The sequence below is a fragment of the Harmonia axyridis genome, chromosome 1 (assembly GCF_914767665.1).
Source record: "Harmonia axyridis chromosome 1, icHarAxyr1.1, whole genome shotgun sequence".
NCBI classification, from domain to species: Eukaryota; Metazoa; Arthropoda; class Insecta; order Coleoptera; family Coccinellidae; genus Harmonia; species Harmonia axyridis.
In genome coordinates, this window is record NC_059501.1 from 77724044 (window position 1) to 77744256 (window position 20213).

Consider the following 20213-nt stretch of genomic DNA (forward strand, 5'->3'; position numbering starts at 1 on the left):
ATTTGAATTTTGATAGGCAACTTTTGATACTTTCTCCTGTAATTTAGGATTGCCTATTGTCAATTGGTTTTTTTGGAAAGTCCGCGAAAATCTGTTTAGTTGAATAATGTACCACACTATCAACCATTAGCCAGTTTTCTTGCACTCTATCATATTCAGCAATTTTATTGATTAAGGAAATATTAGTACTCCATTAGTGGAATTAACCGAAATTCGATCCGAATCTATGCAGAAAATTTCAAGTTTTTATCTCTTTTCGTTCGAGTGTTATCGTGTTTATGAATTGCCGGCTGGACGGACAGCATGGAATTTGAGTGAGTCGAAGCTTGTCTTTTGAGATGATTCAAGATTCGAAAATTACAGATGTTTTGATGAAGTGATGAAGCAATCTGTTCGGAGAACTAGGGTTCAAAAAGAATCATGTGATTAGAAATTGATGTTTCTGTACCGAATTGTGTGCTTTATGCGAATTAATAAATTAATGGCAATTGAAGAATTTTAATGATTTTTTGTGATACAGTGACATCTTCTGAATTAACTTTGAATTATAATTCAATTTTTCACTATTTTCTATTGGATGTAGAAAACTGTTTAGTTACAATATCATTTAACAGGTTTTTTGATAGGTGGCGCCAGCAGTCAAAAATTCAGAGGGCCTCAAGTATAAAGTGAAAAATACTTATTATTTCCTTATGCATTTCGGTAGACGAGAAATTACAATTTAAAGCCTCATATCGATCACGTCACCAGAACCAAATAAAATTCAAGAATAATATCGAAAAAATCATCCAATATTTCCGTAAACAAGAGAACGGCTATGTTAGATTTTGGGTGTTAACATACCTATATACAATAACAATTTCAAGCTTCTTGCAAAATTTTCGAGTGATCATAACATCAGAAGCATACTGAATAAATTAATGATATTGAAAAAGAAATATCCAAGTTTTTGTGGTGTGCAGATGAATATACTTATTGCAAGTTCAAATAGTTCAATGCAAAATTTTATGCAAATCACTACACGAAAATAATAGGAAATTCAAACAGGATATCGAAAAAAAATTACCCAATATTTTTGAATGTAATAAGGTTGAATTTAAGTTTGAATCTTTGCGGTCTGAAATAAATGATTTGAAAAAATCTACTTTCGTTGAATTTCAGGAATATCTTGTCATCAAAGAATCTCATTTAAATAAGCTAACCGACAACAATTAGGTACATAATAATAAATTTCAACTCATATCCTTTTCCGCGTAAGGACGTACTTCGATTTTCGCCTGTGTTCAGAATGTGTTAAGATTTTTGCAATGTTCAAAATATTTTAGACATTTTTTGCTGTACTCATTTTGATATAAAAAATGGCTGTTTTATGGTCCGTTGCACCATTTGCCTAAACATTGATTAAAATTTAAAAATCGATTAATTTCTGATTTCTCTTAAGAAATCAGAGAGTAATCAATGTTTAAATTTTTAATCAATGTTTAGGCAAATGGTGCAACTGGCCCTTAGAGTCGCAATTTCTATAAGAAGCTATCTGTATATATACTATTTAGTATTGTTTATTGTAATTTTGTATTTTTCCCCATTCTGTAATTGGCTTAGGCTGTAGATGGGCGTAGTAATTAAATAAATAAATGAATAAATAAATATACCATAAAACAGTTCTTGTTCTTCAATGGCGCAATTAATCCATACATAAAAAAGATCTCAAAACTTTCTGACTCTATTCAATATTGCTTACCTCATTATATTAATTTTCATTTGATTATATATTATTCAGAAAGTGAATTATAGGTATAACTTTTCAGGGTTTTTTTTGAACGATTTCAAATAATGATTGTAATAATGTACCTATAAGTTAATTTTGTTAGAGTCACCGAAATAATTGAGAAAAACTTTGGTGGTAAGGGAGTTTCTCCCTTATCACTTTTTGATATCTTTCGCTTCTTTCTACTTCCATAGTTTTTTGGTTTATTCGTGTTTTATTCCTATCACTATTTTTTTATCCCGGTTTTTTCCTTTTGTTTTTTATTTCTCTCGGCTTTTTCTCTTTCTCGGTTTTTCGCACTTCTCGGTCTTTTTTTTTCCTGTAGTTCATTTCTTTCGTGTTTCCCTTTTTCGATTTAAGATTTTTCCCTAGTTTTCCCTTCTCGTTTTGAAATTTCTCTTGATTTCCTCTTCTTGTTTTTGATATCTCTTGGTTTTTCTTCCTCACCGGTTTTTCATTTCGATATTTTTCGAGCTTTACCCTTGACTTTTTTCATTTTGTATTCTTTTTTTCTTGTTTCGAATTGTTATTTCCGCATTTTATCTTTCTAAAAATCAAATTCAATACTGATTTTTTCCAATTTTTTGTTCCCAATTTACATGTCTAGGTACTTAAAATTTTTGGTTTCAGGAAATATTGATTCATATTATGAATAATGGAGGCACATACCAAATATTGGGTTGAAATTTGGAAAGATGTATCAGAGTTTTGTGAAACCCTTCTTGTGCTTCTCTGAGCTCAGTAGCCAAAAAACTAATCACATATGACAAACCAAACATGTGAACTTACCTTTAAGAAACAAAAAAAAAGCTCAGCATATATTTATTAACAAAGGGGGTAAACACATTGGGATTAAACTCATGTGAACACATTTTTTTAACTTTAAACGAAATAAAGTAATAGCTTAACAAAATGGTATCAACTCATCGGGATTAATATTGAATCTGAAATTGTTCCTATTAAGGTTCTTTCAGAACAGAAAATAACACGTTGAAATCTTTAAGATACCATCATAAAGAGAACTTCACTCGAAGATTGAGGATGAGGTTGAGAGCAAATTTTTTAGTCAATACGAAACAGAAAAGAGTTGAGAAGTTGAATATGAAACCGTACAGATATTTTTTTATTATTACCTACAATAAGATCTTGATGATTGATGGAGCAATTCTTTTCTATTTTTTGTTTATTTTTATATTATTTTAGTATTTTTCTTTCCTCACTACCTTTTTGCATTGAAATAATTCGTAGCCTTCATTTACCAAATCGTACCTATATATTTATAAATATATAATATGATGTTTTTTATCTTGGATCTTCTAGATATCAGATATTTTTGTTTGTGTTCCAAACAGATATTGTTACTGTAGTTAACATAAGCACACATCTTCAATTTTTTATCTAACAAAGGTTGAGTAATAGTTAGGTAAACTGCAATAATGAAGAATATGGGAGTCTTTTTCAAGTTTATTTAATATCAATACTCAGTTCTCTCATTCTTTATCTACATTAACAAAATTTCATTAATAGAACAATTTTTATGACTGTCTTAAAATCCAATTTACATACAGACAAACTAGATAGAACACATCTTTTATATTTACATAGTATTCATTAATGTACAAAACACCTCATTAGAATGCAACAAATTTTGTTGCATACACTTGTATTATATATTTTGAAACTTATCAAATAATAATATAAATTATTTACATTCATATTTTACATTCAGTTTGAAACAATTAGCTTTTGGAGATATAAAGGAACAATGAACAGTTCATAAGTTCAGTCGAATTTTTTCTGAGGATATTAAACTCGAGGAAGATTGTTTTTTTTCGAAGCTGTCGTAAAAATTTCGGTTGGAATATTATTCAAAAGATAGGAATATCCAAACAGAAGATAATTAAACAAGAATCGAATAGGCAGGTTTCCAAAATGTGCTTTAAGTATGTACCTACTACCTATACATTCGAAGTATTTTAAAGAAAATGAATAACTTCATTTTTGGAATATTTTTTCATAAAATTAGACCATATTCATATCACTTTTATGGTCCGCTCAATTCTCAAATTCTTTCTGCTGAAGAAAAATGGTATTTATACTATTTCGAATTTTGTGAGATTTGGAAATAAATATGTTATATACTATTTGTAAATTTTACACTCAACATTTGTTTTAAGTTCAGTTTGAACATTTCTCGTCTATAATTTCACTTTATATTATCCTAGTTTTTCATTTGTTCTATCACATAGAGCAGAATGTATGTTATATTTTAGGCATTTTACACTTATGGTCTCCAATACAACTTTGTGGTCAATTCACTAAGCCGATGACGTTCTTTATACACAACTTTCAGGACCTGGTATAGAATCTGCTATTATGTGGTCCCTCCTCATTGTGGCGAATGTTGAGAAGGACATGTCCCTTGGCCTGGGCCTGCTGCGCCCAAGGGTTGCACAATGCTCTGGGGGAGTTGCTTGCTCTATTTGTTTCTGATACTGCAAATGTAACAATCACAGTTAATAAAGTTGCTAATAAAGATTTATTGCTTTATGATATTGAGGTACTTGGAGCAAATGTGGTCACACGCATATACAGGGCGAGTCAATAGTACTCGATCGGTCGATAACTTCTGTAAATTTTGGGGTAGGATAAGTTTTAAATTTTGACGGAATCGACAGCACTCAGCGCATAAGCTTGAATTATTTTTGACTTTACAGATTGGTCCGAAAGTGGTGAAACACGATACCACCTTTTTTTAAATGAGAATGCCCACTTGTCACTATTTATCTGTGGTACTTTTTGACGTAGGCAACTTTTTTCGAAAAATTCCATGATTATAATAGTTCAAACTAAAGATCACATCACGAAAACCGTTCGAGATAATTATACGTTTCTTTTTCTATTGAATTCCCGAAAAGTTTTCAAATCTTCTGCAAATTTACGGAGCACTCTACAGGTAGTGTGAAATACTGCAATTTTTTAAAAATGACCTTTAAAAAATGTCAATAAGTTCATTTTTTCAAACGGATGTCCTGAATTTTTTTTGCCTATCAGATAGTCTATAGTGAGTCTTCATTTAAGTCTAGACATGTTGTGCCTAAAATGAATTATTTTCAAAATCTTCATGTGTTGTCAGCATAATATTTCATTTTCGATGATTTCTTTGATTTGGTTTATCTTACATTGATATTATTAGTAGATATGTAGGGTTGAGTAATCTTATACCTTTGAAATAGTATGCGTGAAAAGTATACTGCCAGCCTCAGTAAAAAACATAAAATGCGATGCATTTTGAAACTAATTTATTTTAGGCACAACTTGTCTAGACAAAAATGTTGACTACTCACTAGGCTATCCAATAAACAAAAAAATCAGGGCTTGCCGTTTGAAAAAATGGTCTTATTGACATTTTTTAAAGGTCATTTAAAAAAAATTGCAGTGTCTTTCGGACCACCTGTAGAGTGATCCATTAGTATTATTATTATTACCATAAAAAATAAATCGTACAATTACCTCGAACGGTTTTCAAGATATGATTTTTAGTTCAAATAAAATCAAATCAAATAATATTTATTTTCCACATCAGTTTCATTTGATATATTAGAGAATGGGAAAACATGTAAAATTTGTTAATTATTAATACATTATGTGTACACTGTAATTATTCCTCAGTCCAGGAATTCTTGAATGCTCTAGGGTTAACTTCGTACAATGTAGTCTAGGAATGTTCTTTTAAATAAGCTGGTGTTGATCAATGATTGTATTTTTCTAGATAACACATTGAATAATTTGATACCTTCACATGTAGTCTGTTCCTTTTTCTGTAAGGGATAGTGAGTGCGGTAGAAACATAAGAGGTTGCATCTTGCATCCTTCTGGTTTTGTTCAAGTTCAGATGTTCATAAAAGACATTTTTATTTTTATGTAGGAACATTAAGATTTTAAATATGTACTGTCAATATACGGTGACAATTCTGTAGTTTAAACCATTATAAGATTTTTCTAGAGGCCTACTTCAAGTAGTACCACAAATAAATGATGACAAGTGGGATATTTCGACATCAGAATTTCATGAAGATTATGATAAATATATAAAAAAATGGGCATTCCCATTTAAAGAAACAAGGTGGGATCGCGTTTCACCATTTCGGACCATCCTGTAGAATCAAAAATAATTTAAGTTTATGCGCTGAGTGCTGTCGATTTCGTCAAAATTTGAATCATTCTCCTATCCCAAAATTTACAGGATTTATCGACCGATCGCGCACAATTGTCTCACCCTGTATATCTGATGTAAAACAGAGACAGTAGGCATCAAAACAATGTAACCAATGTTGCCTCCTCACTGCCTAAATTTTCGGGAATGCAGAATGAACTCATTCTTCTTAATTTATCTGAATATGTTAACAAATGATAATTAACTGGATTAAGAGATATTGATTAGTATTAGTAAAATCAAAGTAAGTAGGTAGAATGTTTTAACTTCTGATGAATCTGACAATTGGGAAGCTACCAAACGTTTCATGGAAGATTAAAGGGTTCAAATCCGGTGATATAGTTGGCCATGGAGAAACAAATGCTAGTCGCATTTAAATCCCATAAAGAAAGAAACATATTGAATGGAATTATTCTTTATGGATGTAACACTTTCGATGTCATTCTAATGTATTTATGATAAATGCTCCACAAACTCTACATAATATGTAGCAAAAACTCAATTCCCATATCCGGAATTCTAAAAAAAATTCGTTATAACATCTCCTTCCATTCGCAGCATAGTTAAACTTCAATCGGAGCATCAAATACTAAACGAGAATGCAGCATTTCTCCTTTACTGCATATAACGTTAAACATAACGTTTTATAGAGCGCTCGTTGCAGCAGAACCGAGCTAGTTCTCGGAAAGATATCCTTTTAACACCTAGTCCTTTTATTACTGGATTATCTCCCGGAGCATTTTCCAATGTGTTCTATTTATTCTCACGGCGTATGGTCCTTCGATGGGGATCCTCGCTGAGCAGATAAAGATGCTGTTGTTATGGGAAAATAAAACTGTTAGATGCAAATCGGCCTGCACACTCTTTTCTAGTGTGCATCGCTATTGTTGTTGTGTTATTCATATAGATTATTATACGGGGTGATAACATCGAGTTAGACTAGGGGAATGATATCAGTTCTCTGGTTAAGCTTGGGACTTATTCAGTAAAGTGTTATCTTGTTGACATTGAATTTGTTGTGAACTAATAATGTCATCTAGGTACGTTTGGTTTGAGATGTTTAAAATACTGGTGTATTCACTGATTAGATTTTGTTAAAGATAATTTTGGTGACTCGGTTCGTCATGGGCCCCTTTTCTTCCTTGAAGTGGCGCTTTACAAAGAATTAACCAATCAACGTCATCATTCCAAAATTTTCATCTGTTCTATCAGAAGTAGTTTATTATTGATTTAACCTCAAAATTGCATTGACAGAGAGACAGAAAGAACGTCGCCATAAGAAACGATGCGAAAATCAAGTGAAAAGGGTCTAATACCATTAAAATTCAAGAAGGCTGGTCCGTTCAAAAGTCGCCACTTTGATCTTAAGTTTTTTCAAGAGTAAGTGAACACACCAGTGTTTTAGACATCTTAGTTTGGCTTATATTTTTTTAATGGTTTTTTTGTAAAGCCATAAAAGCAAGAAGAGCAATTTGTCAATCAGATTTGGCATTAGGGATTCATCAAGCCAAGTAGCTTGACATTTCAACCAACTACATGACTTGAAAATCAAGCTAGTGAAAAATTACATATTTGAGCTTGGCTTGACTTGATTTTAGATATTTATTGCAATATATTTATGCAATCTCGTGTGCGCTTAGACTTAATAAGGGTATTCCTCGAGCGCCGAGAGACTGAAGCATTCGCCAGTGTGACTTTATTAGTAGTTTTCCCACATTTCTATGAAATCTATTTGTAGATTTTGGTAGTTTCAGAAATATTTTTCCAAACTTGGCCAAAGGTTTTTTATCAACGCCAGCATCTTCAGCTCCTGTTGAAAGACAATTTTCCAGAGATGCTTTTACAGTCACAAAAACACGCAATAGGTTGAAATGATGAAATCAAGCAAAGCCTAGAGGTTTCTCAATATTAAGAAACCTTTTTTTTTTACAATTTTTCATTTTGTTGTGATTTATAGTGATTTAATTCATGTCTCTATTTCGAAAGAGTTGATATTTTCGGTTCTTTTATACAATGAGTTCAATGAATAAAAGTGATTTTTTGCAAGGATTTCATCATTTTTTTATTGAGCTGACACTACACAATAAAACTGCTAAAAATCAAGTAGCTTGATATGATTCAAGTACTTGATAAATACTTGACTTGAGCTTGACTCGAAATCCAGTCAAGCTCAAGCCAAATAGCTTTAAAATCAAGCCAAGCCGTGAATCCCTATTTGGCATTCTAAATGACGTCCTAAAATCATCTTGTCTCACCCAAGCTCGAACTATAACACTAGTCCTTCTTCAGTTTCTTACGAAATTGGGGATTTTTGACTTTATGAAAGTTGAACATGAAAGTCATATACATAAAAATGTAGAATTTCCGAACGTATATTTCTTTATTGAGTATTAACAATTCTATTCTGGCCTCAGGTTTATCATAATCAATCCAAAACGTCATCAGGCACTCATGCCTGATTGATACATAACTAGCAACGCCCTCTCATCAACTTTCTTTTAGCGGTGTAGGTTCAGAATGGCTTTCTTGCATGAGAGGCGAGGTCTGATTAATGATAGATATCAGTCAATTCCACAATACAATAATCAAATACAGTGACTCTGTTTGTAATATTAACATTAATTTTTCGTGTTGATAGGATTGTTAGAACCATAAAAAATTCAATCAGAATATAGAAAAAAAATGAGGAAAGCACCGTCTTGAAGTCAGGAACTTTTGATCGCTCGTTCTTCAAAAACCAATAGCGCCCTTGGAGGTAGAATTTTCTACACAAAAATGTCTTCGCCGGAGAGATAAATGCTGCTATGAAAAAATGAATTAGTAACCCACAAAAACGTTTAAATATCCGTATTCAAAGGTTATTTGAAAAAAAAGTTAAACAATTTGTCAGTTTTGCATTCTGAAAACAATGCAATGTAATCTAAAACTTGACTGTATAAGTCTCGGGCCTATCCAGTAAAGAAAAAGTTTTGAATTGAATTTTTCACCACCAAAATTGTTCGCCATGGACAGGAACAGATGATAATTACTTGGTGCCAGGTCCGGACTATACGGTGGATACATAAGAACCTCCCAAAGAAGCTCCCAGAGATTCTGGTGAGTCACTTTTGATGTGTGTGGCCTGGCGAAGAACCTAATGGAACACAATTCCTCTCCTATTGGCCAAAGCTGTCCAAATGTTGACAGTAAATTTCCGAGTTAACAGTTGTGTCATAGAGGAGCATCTCATAGGTAGTAGATAATTACCTGCTAATCCCATCAAACACACAGCAAAACCTTCCTGGCCGTCAATTCTAGCTGGGCCACCGTTTCCGTAGGTTCACCACGTTTCTACGATGACCGTTTTCGCTTGACGTTGTCGTGAGGAATCCATTTTCCATCACCAACTGCTTCAAAAATGAGTCGATGCAAATTCGGTCCATGAGTTTTTTTACCTTTACTAGTGTGATACCCATACATCGGTTTTTTGTGCAATTTTTAGCACTTGGGCAATCGACAATGTCAATGATTTTATTGCCAATTTAGACAATTGGCCTTCCAATGCGCCTTTGACATCGAAATTACCAGAACGGAACCGACGAAACCGAAATTGCGCGTGATTGGCTGTTACAGTCTCAGGATCATAAACACTATTTACGTTTTCAGCCGCCTGTCTAGCTTTTTCGTCCTTATCGAAGAAAAACTTTAAAATAAAACGTATTTACTTTTTGCTAGTGTCCATCTTTGACGCGCGCTCAAACTAAATTAAATCAACTAATCACAAAACTTTCGGGAAAGCTTTTGTTGAACGGAATCTGCTCTTATTAACACCATCTAATGGAACCCGATCAGACTTATACAACGCGAGATACAGATAACTTTTGCTTGGTATTGTAACGAACTCGCAAGCCCTACGCCACTGCCTCTTTCTAGAAGGTACTGGACGCACCGAGAGCTCGATAGAAAGATCAAGTCCCTGCGGTATATAACCAATGGAAGCCGCAGAGGAGGGCAGTGTCGACGTAAACGGCAATCAGTGCCGTACACTCAAGTAGATATAAGTTGGGGAAATAAATTGATGTAGTAGTGGCAATAAATCAATGTAGTAGTTGAAATAAATAATTTGTAAATAGTTGTTATGGTTGTATATCTGAAATAAATTAGTGTTAGTCAGAATTACCGATATAATTAACCGAAAAACGTAACAGTATTAAAAAAAAGGGATATGACACTGAAAGTACAAATATTTATTTTATTTTTCTCAAGAAAAAGCCGCTGGGGTCTTCTTATCTTATCTAATTCTATAAGTTATCTTCAGGAATAATCGAATGGTTCAGTACGTACGATCAGGCCTTATTACATCGAGCTACAAACATTCACATTCTATTTCACCTGAACACTAAGATATACCTCAATATTACTCACCGTGTTATTTGTGAATATATTTGGCTTCGCTCTTTCAGATGGTGGAGTGAAGAGTGCATCTGGACGTGGCAAGGGTCCTCCTGCAGATGGAGGCGTTGCAGCATCTCCACCTATTCGCAGGATACAACATCCTTACAATCATGAAAATTCCAAGGACAATTTTTATTTTACATTTTTCATCAGAGAGCTTCTCGCTTTTCACCATGCTATCAGATTTTATAATAAATGTAGTGCACTTGAAGATGTATGTATGTTGTGGATAAAGAGTTGGAAAGGGTTGTGGGTTTTGCATTTTGGTACTTCTGTGATATCAGGTAAAATGTTGCGAGAGAGGAAACGAAATTTTTAGTATATTTTTTCACGTATACAGCATCATTGAAACCTATTTTAGATACATCTACGTCATGGAGAAAGTTCGAAAAATACACAATGCAGCAATAGGAAATTAATATTTGAAAAAGCTATTATAGGCACACCTATTACCAATACATACTGAGAGAAATTTCAGAAGAATTCTTGGTAATATTATTCATTTAATCGACTCACTCTTCATCGTATTGTAGACAAATTTGAAAGTGATACCAAGTATGGCTCAGTACTTGGTACTGATACTCTTCTGTAAAATGAATATACTACGTATGTCTATGGGTTATACTTAAAAATTACTCTCAGATTCACTCAGATAACTACTGATTGCTGTATTTTATTCTATTTTTGAAATCGTTTCAATGTACCTATATTATTCTTATTAGTTAATGTATCAATTTATAATATCATCAAGTCTATTGTATCAGATCGTAAATTGATTTGAATACATCAATTCACAATTTTATTGAGGTCCCGAAAAATGAAACCAAAATATGTCAGACTTATGCCAGCTCTATATTAGATAATAATCATTATTCAGGTGCTTGATATATAAAATTATCAGATAGTTGGTTACCCATGTTTCAAAAATTTTTGAAAATTGGTGCTTCATTTGAAAATCCCTACATGATTTTGTACTGAAATGTGAATTGGTGAAAAGATTCTTTTGAATGAAATTAAGTGTATTCAAAATTAAGAATTTCTTGTAGTTTTCAATATTAATGTCTAAAAATTTTCAATGGCATTAAGTAATATAATGAAGCAATTCAATCCAAAATGTCAAAGTGAGTTTTATTTCAACATAATCATTTTTTGGTTGAAAAATCCCTATGTTTTTTGGTTAAAAAACAACGAATACTATTCGCAAAGATGTATAGACTGCTATGATGTTAAAGAGAATATTTTGTAAGATCTCAGACCATTGGATTATAATATTCAGTGATAAAAATTATAGACGACTTGGTTTAAATATAGAACAATTGGGTTCCTCTAATGAAAATGTACAAATTCCATTTAATTTGATTATCAGCGCTTTGATCAGTTAATTGAAACATTTCAAAGTTATATCAGATTTATCTACATAGGCGTACAACTTTGCTTCCACCGTTTATTGCCAAATTTCGAGGCTTTATTGTGGAAAACTGGTTATACATTTATGACTAAAAGAATTGTCCATCGCTGGCCACTACTTTCTCCCATCTTTCGGGCAGTGTACGAATCCCGCGTAGAAAAAACCGGCCATCTTTTGAAGCGATCCAATTTTTCAACTTCTTCATGAGATGGGGAGTGCTGGTCAGCCAGGCCATGTGCCATTGATCGAAACAAGTGATAGTCCGAGGGAGCAACGTTTGGAGAATACGGCGGGTAGGGTAGGACTTTCCATTTCAACGTTTCCAAGTTCAAGACCACTTTCGCTACATGGGTTCGAATATTGTCATGCAGTAAAATCACTTTATCATGTCCCTCGTTGCATTGCGGCTGTTTGTCTCCCAAAGTTCGGCTCAAACGCATTAATTGCGTTCGATAACGATCGCCGGTGTTTGCTTCAGTCGGTTTTAAAAATTCATAATACATTACGCCGAGCTGGTCCCACAAAATACTAAGCATGATCTTCTTGGAACTGTGAATATTCGGAATATTTGTGAGCATTCGATGAGCCTCAGCCTCAGATTTCTTCATATCAAAGCAAAAAAAACAAACCTCCCATAAATGACGACAATTTGGCTCGTAAGCTGACATGTTTAATCGGGAATAACCTTATGATGCAGATACAAATCAAATACATAATATTTCGATGGCTTTATGTTTACAAATACTTTAGCTTATTGTATGACATCTACGATCTATTCATTTCGACTACCACTTACCGCTACAGCCATCTATTGCAAAACGGCGGAAGCAAAGTTGTACACCTAACCTAATATATCAATCTGCATGAATAAATCATTTGGCGTAATGTGTCTATTGAAAGTTGAAACACCCTGTAGAATATCATATTATTTCTCAAAATGATGATCTTAAAATCAAATGATTCTATTTCAATTATGTAGCTAGTACGAGAGAATGTAAAATAACATAATAACACAAATAAAATCATAATGCAAACTCCTCCAACTTTAATTAAATCTAAACCCAGCATCCAAGCTCTGCTATCTTGACCTAAATCCTAGTTGGATCCCCCCGGTCGAAACCGAGAAAGAAAAAAACGGGTAAGGAAAGGAAGAATGTCAAAACCACATCCAGGAAACGAAATGAGAAAAACATGAAGTAACAAAAATAATTTATTACAAAAATATACAAAAGAAATGAAACATAATCCAATTGTGCTAATGTCAGTTCCAAGATCCTTTTGTGGGTAATGGATTTAATAGAATTTTCCGATAGAGACTCGTTTGGCTGAAAAGATATTTCCGTTCTTAATGATAAAGGGAACTGGAGGGATGCAGAGAAAGCGCACGATGAAGCCAGGTCTCTTTTTGTTTATTTTCAAGCAAGTGATTATTTGTTCATTGAAGAGGGATGATTTCTAGCGTGAATAGATCTGAAAACGATAAATCGTGATTTATATATCTGGATCGGTGCACCAAGCTGATTTATTTTCATTTCGATTCTGTGGACTCTAAGCGAGAATGTCTCGATGAAATTAGCGATGTTTGAGAACGTTTGATGTTGGATCGGCAGTTTCGATGGGAACGAATATTGATTCAGTTTATATGGAAATCTAGGCTTGCGTTTACCGAGAGTAATGATAAGTTCAGTTATCCAATAGTTTTCGGATACGAGAACTTACGAAGAGCTAGTCTCTGCGTATATTTTATACTCAGAAGTAGGTATTACAGCTAATAGGAATAATTCCTTCAACTTGATTTATGTCAACATTATAACCTGGAGGGTTTACCATTAAGCGGATTCATTTTGATAAAGAAAACCGAGTATACAGGGTTAGAACTATTTGAAAGGCAATTACAAGGATATCGAAAACCGTTAGAAATAAATAATTTGGCTGATACTTGGTAATGAATGAAGAAAATACAAAAAGAAAAAAGAAAAAGAGGTACAATTTCAAGTATGTAATTATATCATACGATATTAATTATCTATCTGGTTAATGTATCAGCAAAAATGCCATCAACATAACCATTGTCAAACAGAAGATTTCCACGCCATTACGTAGGAATCACAATCGAAAGTAACCCAAGGAGAATTCATGTCATCGAGGGAGAGTAGCGATATACCGGTTTCACCCTTGTTAGGGATCATCAGTACCGCATAACTCAACCCAAGATGACAAACAAACGAAATAGTAGGCACCTTATTGAACGCTGGCAGGCGCAAAGCAGTATGATTACTGCGATGCGCCACCCAGCGGACAAAAACCTAACTACTTGCTCCACAGGTACTCCGGAAAAGTACATTTCCACGCCAACCAGGAAAATCTTCTGTTTTTCAGCCTAAGCGACGTACAGCGCGAAATATAATAAATAATTTGGCTGATACTTGGTAATGAATGAAGAAAATACAAAAATAAAAAGAAGTACAATTTCAAGTATGTAATAATATCATACGATATTAATTATCTATCTGGTTAATGTATCACCAAAAATGCCATCAACATAACCATTGTCAAACAGAAGACTTCCACGATATAACGTAGGAATCATTATCGAAAGTAAGGAGTAATCATACTGCTTTGCGTCTGCCAGTGTTCAATAAGGTGCCTACTATTTCGTTTGTTTGTCATCTTGGGTTGAGTTATGCGCTACTGGTGATCCCTAACAAGGGAGAAACCGATATATCGCTACTCTCCCTTGATGACATGCATTTTCCTTGGGTTCCTTTCGATTATGATTCCTACGTTATATCGTGGAAGTCTTCTGTTTGACAATGGTTTTGTTGATGGCATTTTTGCTGATACATTAACCAGATAGATAATTAATATCGTATGATATTATTACATACTTGAAATTGTACTTCTTTTTCTTTTTGTATTTTCTTCAACCGTTAGAAAGACAGGGTGGCTTAAATTACAAAAAAATGAGTTATTTAGGGATGAGTGTGTTGGTGTGAACAGATCCGAAATATCTTCATTGGTTCTCGAGTTATCTCGAAGAACTGAAAATCGAGATTTTTTTTCTGTATAACTCATGTGTTTTTGGAGATAACTCCACGAAATTTGGTTTATAGCCATTATCCAATATAAAGATACTAATGGTGTCTTCAGATTTTTTCTGTTTTCCATTGTTTCAGAGATGTGATGGTCAAGTGATGATTTCACATAACAACTCTTCAAATTTGCGTACCTAGACTCGATATTTTTGTAGAATGTGATACATTGTAGAATTCGTAATTTTTTTCTTTATCACCTCATAAGGAAAACCAATATGGCTGCCATAAGAGAAAAAAATTGACTATCGCGTCTCTGAAACTATGGAAAATAGAAAAAACTGACAACACCATTAGAATCTCTATATTGAATAATGACTACAAACCGAATTTCGTGAAGTTATCTCCAAAAACGAATGAGTAATACAGAAAAAAAGGAAATCTCTATTTTCAGTTTTTTCGAGATATCTCGGGAACCATTGGAGATATTTTGGATCGGTTAACACCCTAAATAAAGCAACTTTTTTGTAATTTAAGCCACCCTGTATCTCTAACGATTTTCGATATTCCTGTAGTGCCCTTCTAAATAGTTCTTACCCTGTATATTAAGATAAATAAATGGTTGTTTATTTCACGTCACCTCACAGAAAAAAAGTTTGAAGGTGTTGAATCACAAGATCAGGATGGCCAATTGTGACCAACTTTTCTAGAAACTACTCTACCAGGAATCCTTTCTTGTGAAATTACGATTGTTTGTTGCTTGTGTGTCTTGTTCAAAATGAACTGTTAGCTGAACTTTAGGAGCCCTAAGCCTTAGGCCATGAGCCTAAATTTTTATGCAGAATACGGTGTAATGCTGTTTTTGGAATGTCTAATACCCATGATCGACGAAAAATCGACAAACCTGGTTTTTGTCAACACTTCGGGCTACAGCAGCAATATTCCCAGTTGTTCTTGAGCGACACACACGGTTTCTATTCTTTACATCACTAACTTGTAATTTTTAGCAAAAGTTGCCTAACCTTAAAGATGAGCAGGTAGAAAGAGAAAATAATAAATATTCTGCTTATTATAAATTCGATAATTAGGAAAAATATCAGATTCCAAATATTCAAATTTTCATAATTAATCGGGAATAAATATATTTCATTCAATATAATATACATTCATAACGATATAGTAAAATTGTGGATTTGAAAATATATACAATCCGACAACGTGATCTAACCATGTTGGGGACATGTAAAAATTGAGTATACTCGCTCTATCTATGTTTAATACTCTATGGACTAATACAATGTTTCTTGGTTATTGATTTCAAAATTACAGGTTTTAAGACATGAAATATTTTTTTCTTTCCCAATCATACGGAACCATATAGCCAAATCAATTGTAACCGAAAAAATCAGCAAGTTCTCAAACATCGTTAACACCATACCTAAAGTGCAATCACTACAACTACTAAGACAATAATTAACTAACATACCTCTCGGTGTATTCAGTATATCTGGCTGCCTTATGTCATTTGAGCCAGTCGTACACACTGTCAACTGGGCTCCCATCGGACAATCACTATTTTGTTTAACGGTATACGCTACAACGTATCTGTTATCTCCAGTATTGATCTCTAGCATGGAACCAGGGGCAGGAGGCTTGGGTTGCTTGGGATCTAGCTGTAGGGCACAATGGGAACCTCCACAGTGTCGATGTCTTCTTTTCATGGTGATCACGACAACTACGAATACTCCTAAGGCTAGAGTCAAGAGGGAGCCTGTTAGTAGAGCAGCCATTGGAAGCATGCTTATATTGGTGCCGCCATCTATGGAATGAAAAGAGTTTAATGAGTGATTGTAAGTAGAAAAAACACAGTTCATCCAGTATAAGGCTATGAGCATCATGTGCAGTTTCGTGAATAAGTCACTGACAGTTTTTGTATTATCCTCATGAATATCAAACAGGAGTAGAGGAAAGTAGGGGACCGTGAACTGAGCCATGGGAGAGACCAATTCCATTTTATATTTTGATAGGGTATTCTAGATTTTATCGTTCATTAAAACTAGAAAAAATTTGTGAAATTCCCTAAAGCTTGCAGTGAGAGGAGTGGTTCATTCTCATTTTACCCTCCACTTTCGATTGCTTCTTCGATATGATATACGGCGAATTGAAAAATTTCCCCAAATCAGGCAAAATGACAAGCACCATCCGCCAGGCCTAATCATAATGCAATTGAAAAGCGATTGAGCAACTCTATTGAATTGAATCAGTCTTGATTGTGATTGAAATAAGTTGAGCACATCATTTATATCTCATTGGAATTAATGGATAACTATTTGTTTTTCACGATAAAGTTCGAAGCGTTTTATTTGTATCGTAAGTAATGAAATATTTTCTGTCCACTACTATAATGAATGGACAGGTTATCAGTATAATATGTTATCATTTAAGTACATTGGTTTCGCCTTGAGTGACAAGTTAGATATCGATTGGATTCATCAGTGGAAACTCATCATAATAAACAATAAATTCGACTAACGCTTTTTCGAATCTAATTTTGTGGTAAGTATTTGAAATGACTTGAGGAAGCAGAAGAGTACTGATCAAATTAATTGGAGAAACATGATCCACTTATTTATTTCATATTCTTTCTAGAATATGAGAAGCTGCAGCAATAAAAACTACTTCGATACCAAAAACTATCAAATAACATTTATAATAAAACCTACTTAAACTTTAACGAATGTGATTATCGAAACAATGCAAACTCCTGTTTAGAAAAAAATTAGAAAAGTTTTCCAAATGCTTTCAACTCTGCGTTATAATTCAAACCGATTAGCTATCCCCAAAAAAACTTTTTTATGTGAAAAATCTTCATCTAACCTAATACCCCTTCCCTACGTAAATAAACAATCCCCACCAACCGTACTTTTTCACCCCCGCGAGCAAAACACAATATTTCTTCGACCCCAACCCCCAAAAAACGGCGAGAAAACCGCAAAACCCTAAAACTCTCACCTGTCCTCTTCTCGGCGTCATTTAGCATTATATCCTCCAGCATCACCTTTTCTCCCTTGCCCTTGGCGTTCATTCCGTAAATCACCAATCTGAGAGCGGGAGGGGAGCCCTCCCAGGGGGGCAGATCGTTCAGCTCCAGCCGGAATAGAGGGAACTCCTGGTTCAGGCTGGTCAGATTCAGTCTCATCTTCATGTTGTTGGCGTCGTAGGCCTCCAGCATGAAGATCTGGGGAAGGCCGCCGTCGTAGCCGGGTCTGCATTCCACGTCTAGGATCTCAGAGGTCCGGTTGACGGGCGCCCTCAGGGTGCAGTTCGTGGGCGGGCCCGGTTTCGCTGGGGAGAGATGGGAGATTGTTAATTTTGTCGATTAAGTTTCTCAATGTCATCTTAAGGTCGTACCTTAGAATAGGAGTTGATTCTACAATTTTTAGATGTCGTAGTCGAAATAAATAGTCATTTCTAAACATCGAATTATTAGTAGATTTGTGTCTGCATCAATAAGTTATTCTCGATTGAACATGTCAGCTTACTAGTCAAATTCGCGTTATTTGTGGGAGCTTTTAATTTTCTGCTTTTATATGCGGCTGAGGCTCTTCCAATGCTCTTGAATACATATGATGAGGCCGTTATTAGTGGAAGAATGTGCCGAGAGTGGTTTCAACGCTTCGAGAACGATGAATTTGTCGTCGAAGACCAGCATGGGGGTGAGAAGGTTTTTGAAGATGCAGAATTTGAGGCATTGCTTGATCAAGACTCTTGTCAAACAAAACAAGAATTGGCAGGATGTTTACGAGTGACGTAACAAGCCATTTCTAAACGCCTGAAAGTCATGGGAATGATTCAGAAACAAGGAAATTGGGTGCCGTACGAGTTGAAGCCGAGAGATGTTGAACGGCGTTTGTTTGCTTGTGATCAGCTGCTTTCAAGGCAAAGACGGAAAAGATTTGTGCATTGCATTGTGACTGAAGTCGAAAATTACCACATAATGTTTCAAACATATGTGATATGTGTAAATGTTCAATGTCTTAAGATATTTGATATTATCAGCTGAGATTTTGAATTTTTTAGCTTTCTGTTCAACTTTTCTTCATTCTAAAACCCTCAGCACCTGCTGAGTGTAGTCATACTGCGTAAAATATTGATTAGAATTATGCATGACCAAACTGAGAATTCATTTGAAACAAGATATTGAATTAAAAACCAAATGACGTTACCATCTCGGAATAATGTGAACTGTTAGTCTAATTGCTTTATATTGATGGATAATTATAATGTCGAAAATTACCAATTAATGTTTCAAACATATGTGATATGTGTAAATGTTTCTTCTCTCAAGATATTCGATATTATCAGCTAAGATTTTGAATTTTATAGCTTCTGTTCAACTTTTCTTCATTCTAAAACCCTCAGCACCTGCTGAGTAGTAATACTGCGTAAAATATTGATTAGAATTATGCATGACCAAACTGAGAATTCATTTGAAACAAAATGACGTTACCATCTCGGAATAATGTGAACTGCTACTTTATTTGCTTCATTTTGATGGATAATTATAATGTAGTGACTCTGTCTGCTCAAGAGATGGCGTTATGGGTGTCGCGCTACATTTTACTTTAGCCCGTCGGATTCATAGGGGTCGAAGCGTTGCAGCAGAGCCACCTCTTCACGATCGTGTGAGAGGATGTGTCTAAGACAGAGATCGCAGGATTGCCTAACTGAAGAGTCCACTAGCGATCTCGGGACAAAACACTAATCCCTCTAGAAGAGGGCGCACCTCCGTTAATTTGTCTTAAAAATAATAAAACATTCTCTATCTCGGTCAATATTGCTTTGAAATATTTCAATTTTTTTGATGAAACTCGCAATATATTTGACCTCACTTCATGAATTCATTAAAATAACAATATCCAATCATTTGAAAGAAAAAGGAAAAAGTACAATTTCCAAGTGTATATAAATATCAAAAGATATTACTTATCTGGTTAATGTTTCGGCAAATAAGCAATATGCCATCCACATAACCATTGTCAAACAGAAGATTTCCACGTTATTACGTAGGAATCAAAATAGACAGTAAAAAGTAACCCAAGGAGAATGTTCGTCATCAAGGGAAAGTAGCGATATACCGGTTTCACCCTTATTAGGGATCATCAGTACCGCATAACTCTACCCAAGACAAACAAACGAAATAGCAGGCACCTTATTGGGTAGAGTTATGCGGTACTGATGATCCCTAATAAGGGTGAAACCGGTATATCGCTACTTTCCCTTGATGACGAACATTCCCCCGGAGGGTAATTTTTACTTTCTATTTTGATTCCTACGTAATAACGTGGAAATCTT

General features: G+C 34.3%; 1 protein-coding gene across 1 annotated transcript in view; it reads right to left on the reverse strand.

The window, feature by feature from the left end:
* Positions 1-3288: 3288 nt before the first annotated feature.
* Positions 3289-20213, reverse strand: part of LOC123680036 (nephrin-like) — a 410663-nt gene continuing 393738 nt past the window's right edge. The window contains exons 11-14 of the mRNA XM_045617684.1: positions 17871-18203; positions 16345-16677; positions 10389-10498; positions 3289-4263 (exon numbers count right to left, since the gene is read on the reverse strand). Of these exons, the coding sequence (XP_045473640.1) occupies positions 4105-4263; positions 10389-10498; positions 16345-16677; positions 17871-18203 (935 nt within the window). The 3' untranslated portion in view covers positions 3289-4104. The remainder of the gene's footprint in view (positions 4264-10388; positions 10499-16344; positions 16678-17870; positions 18204-20213) is intronic.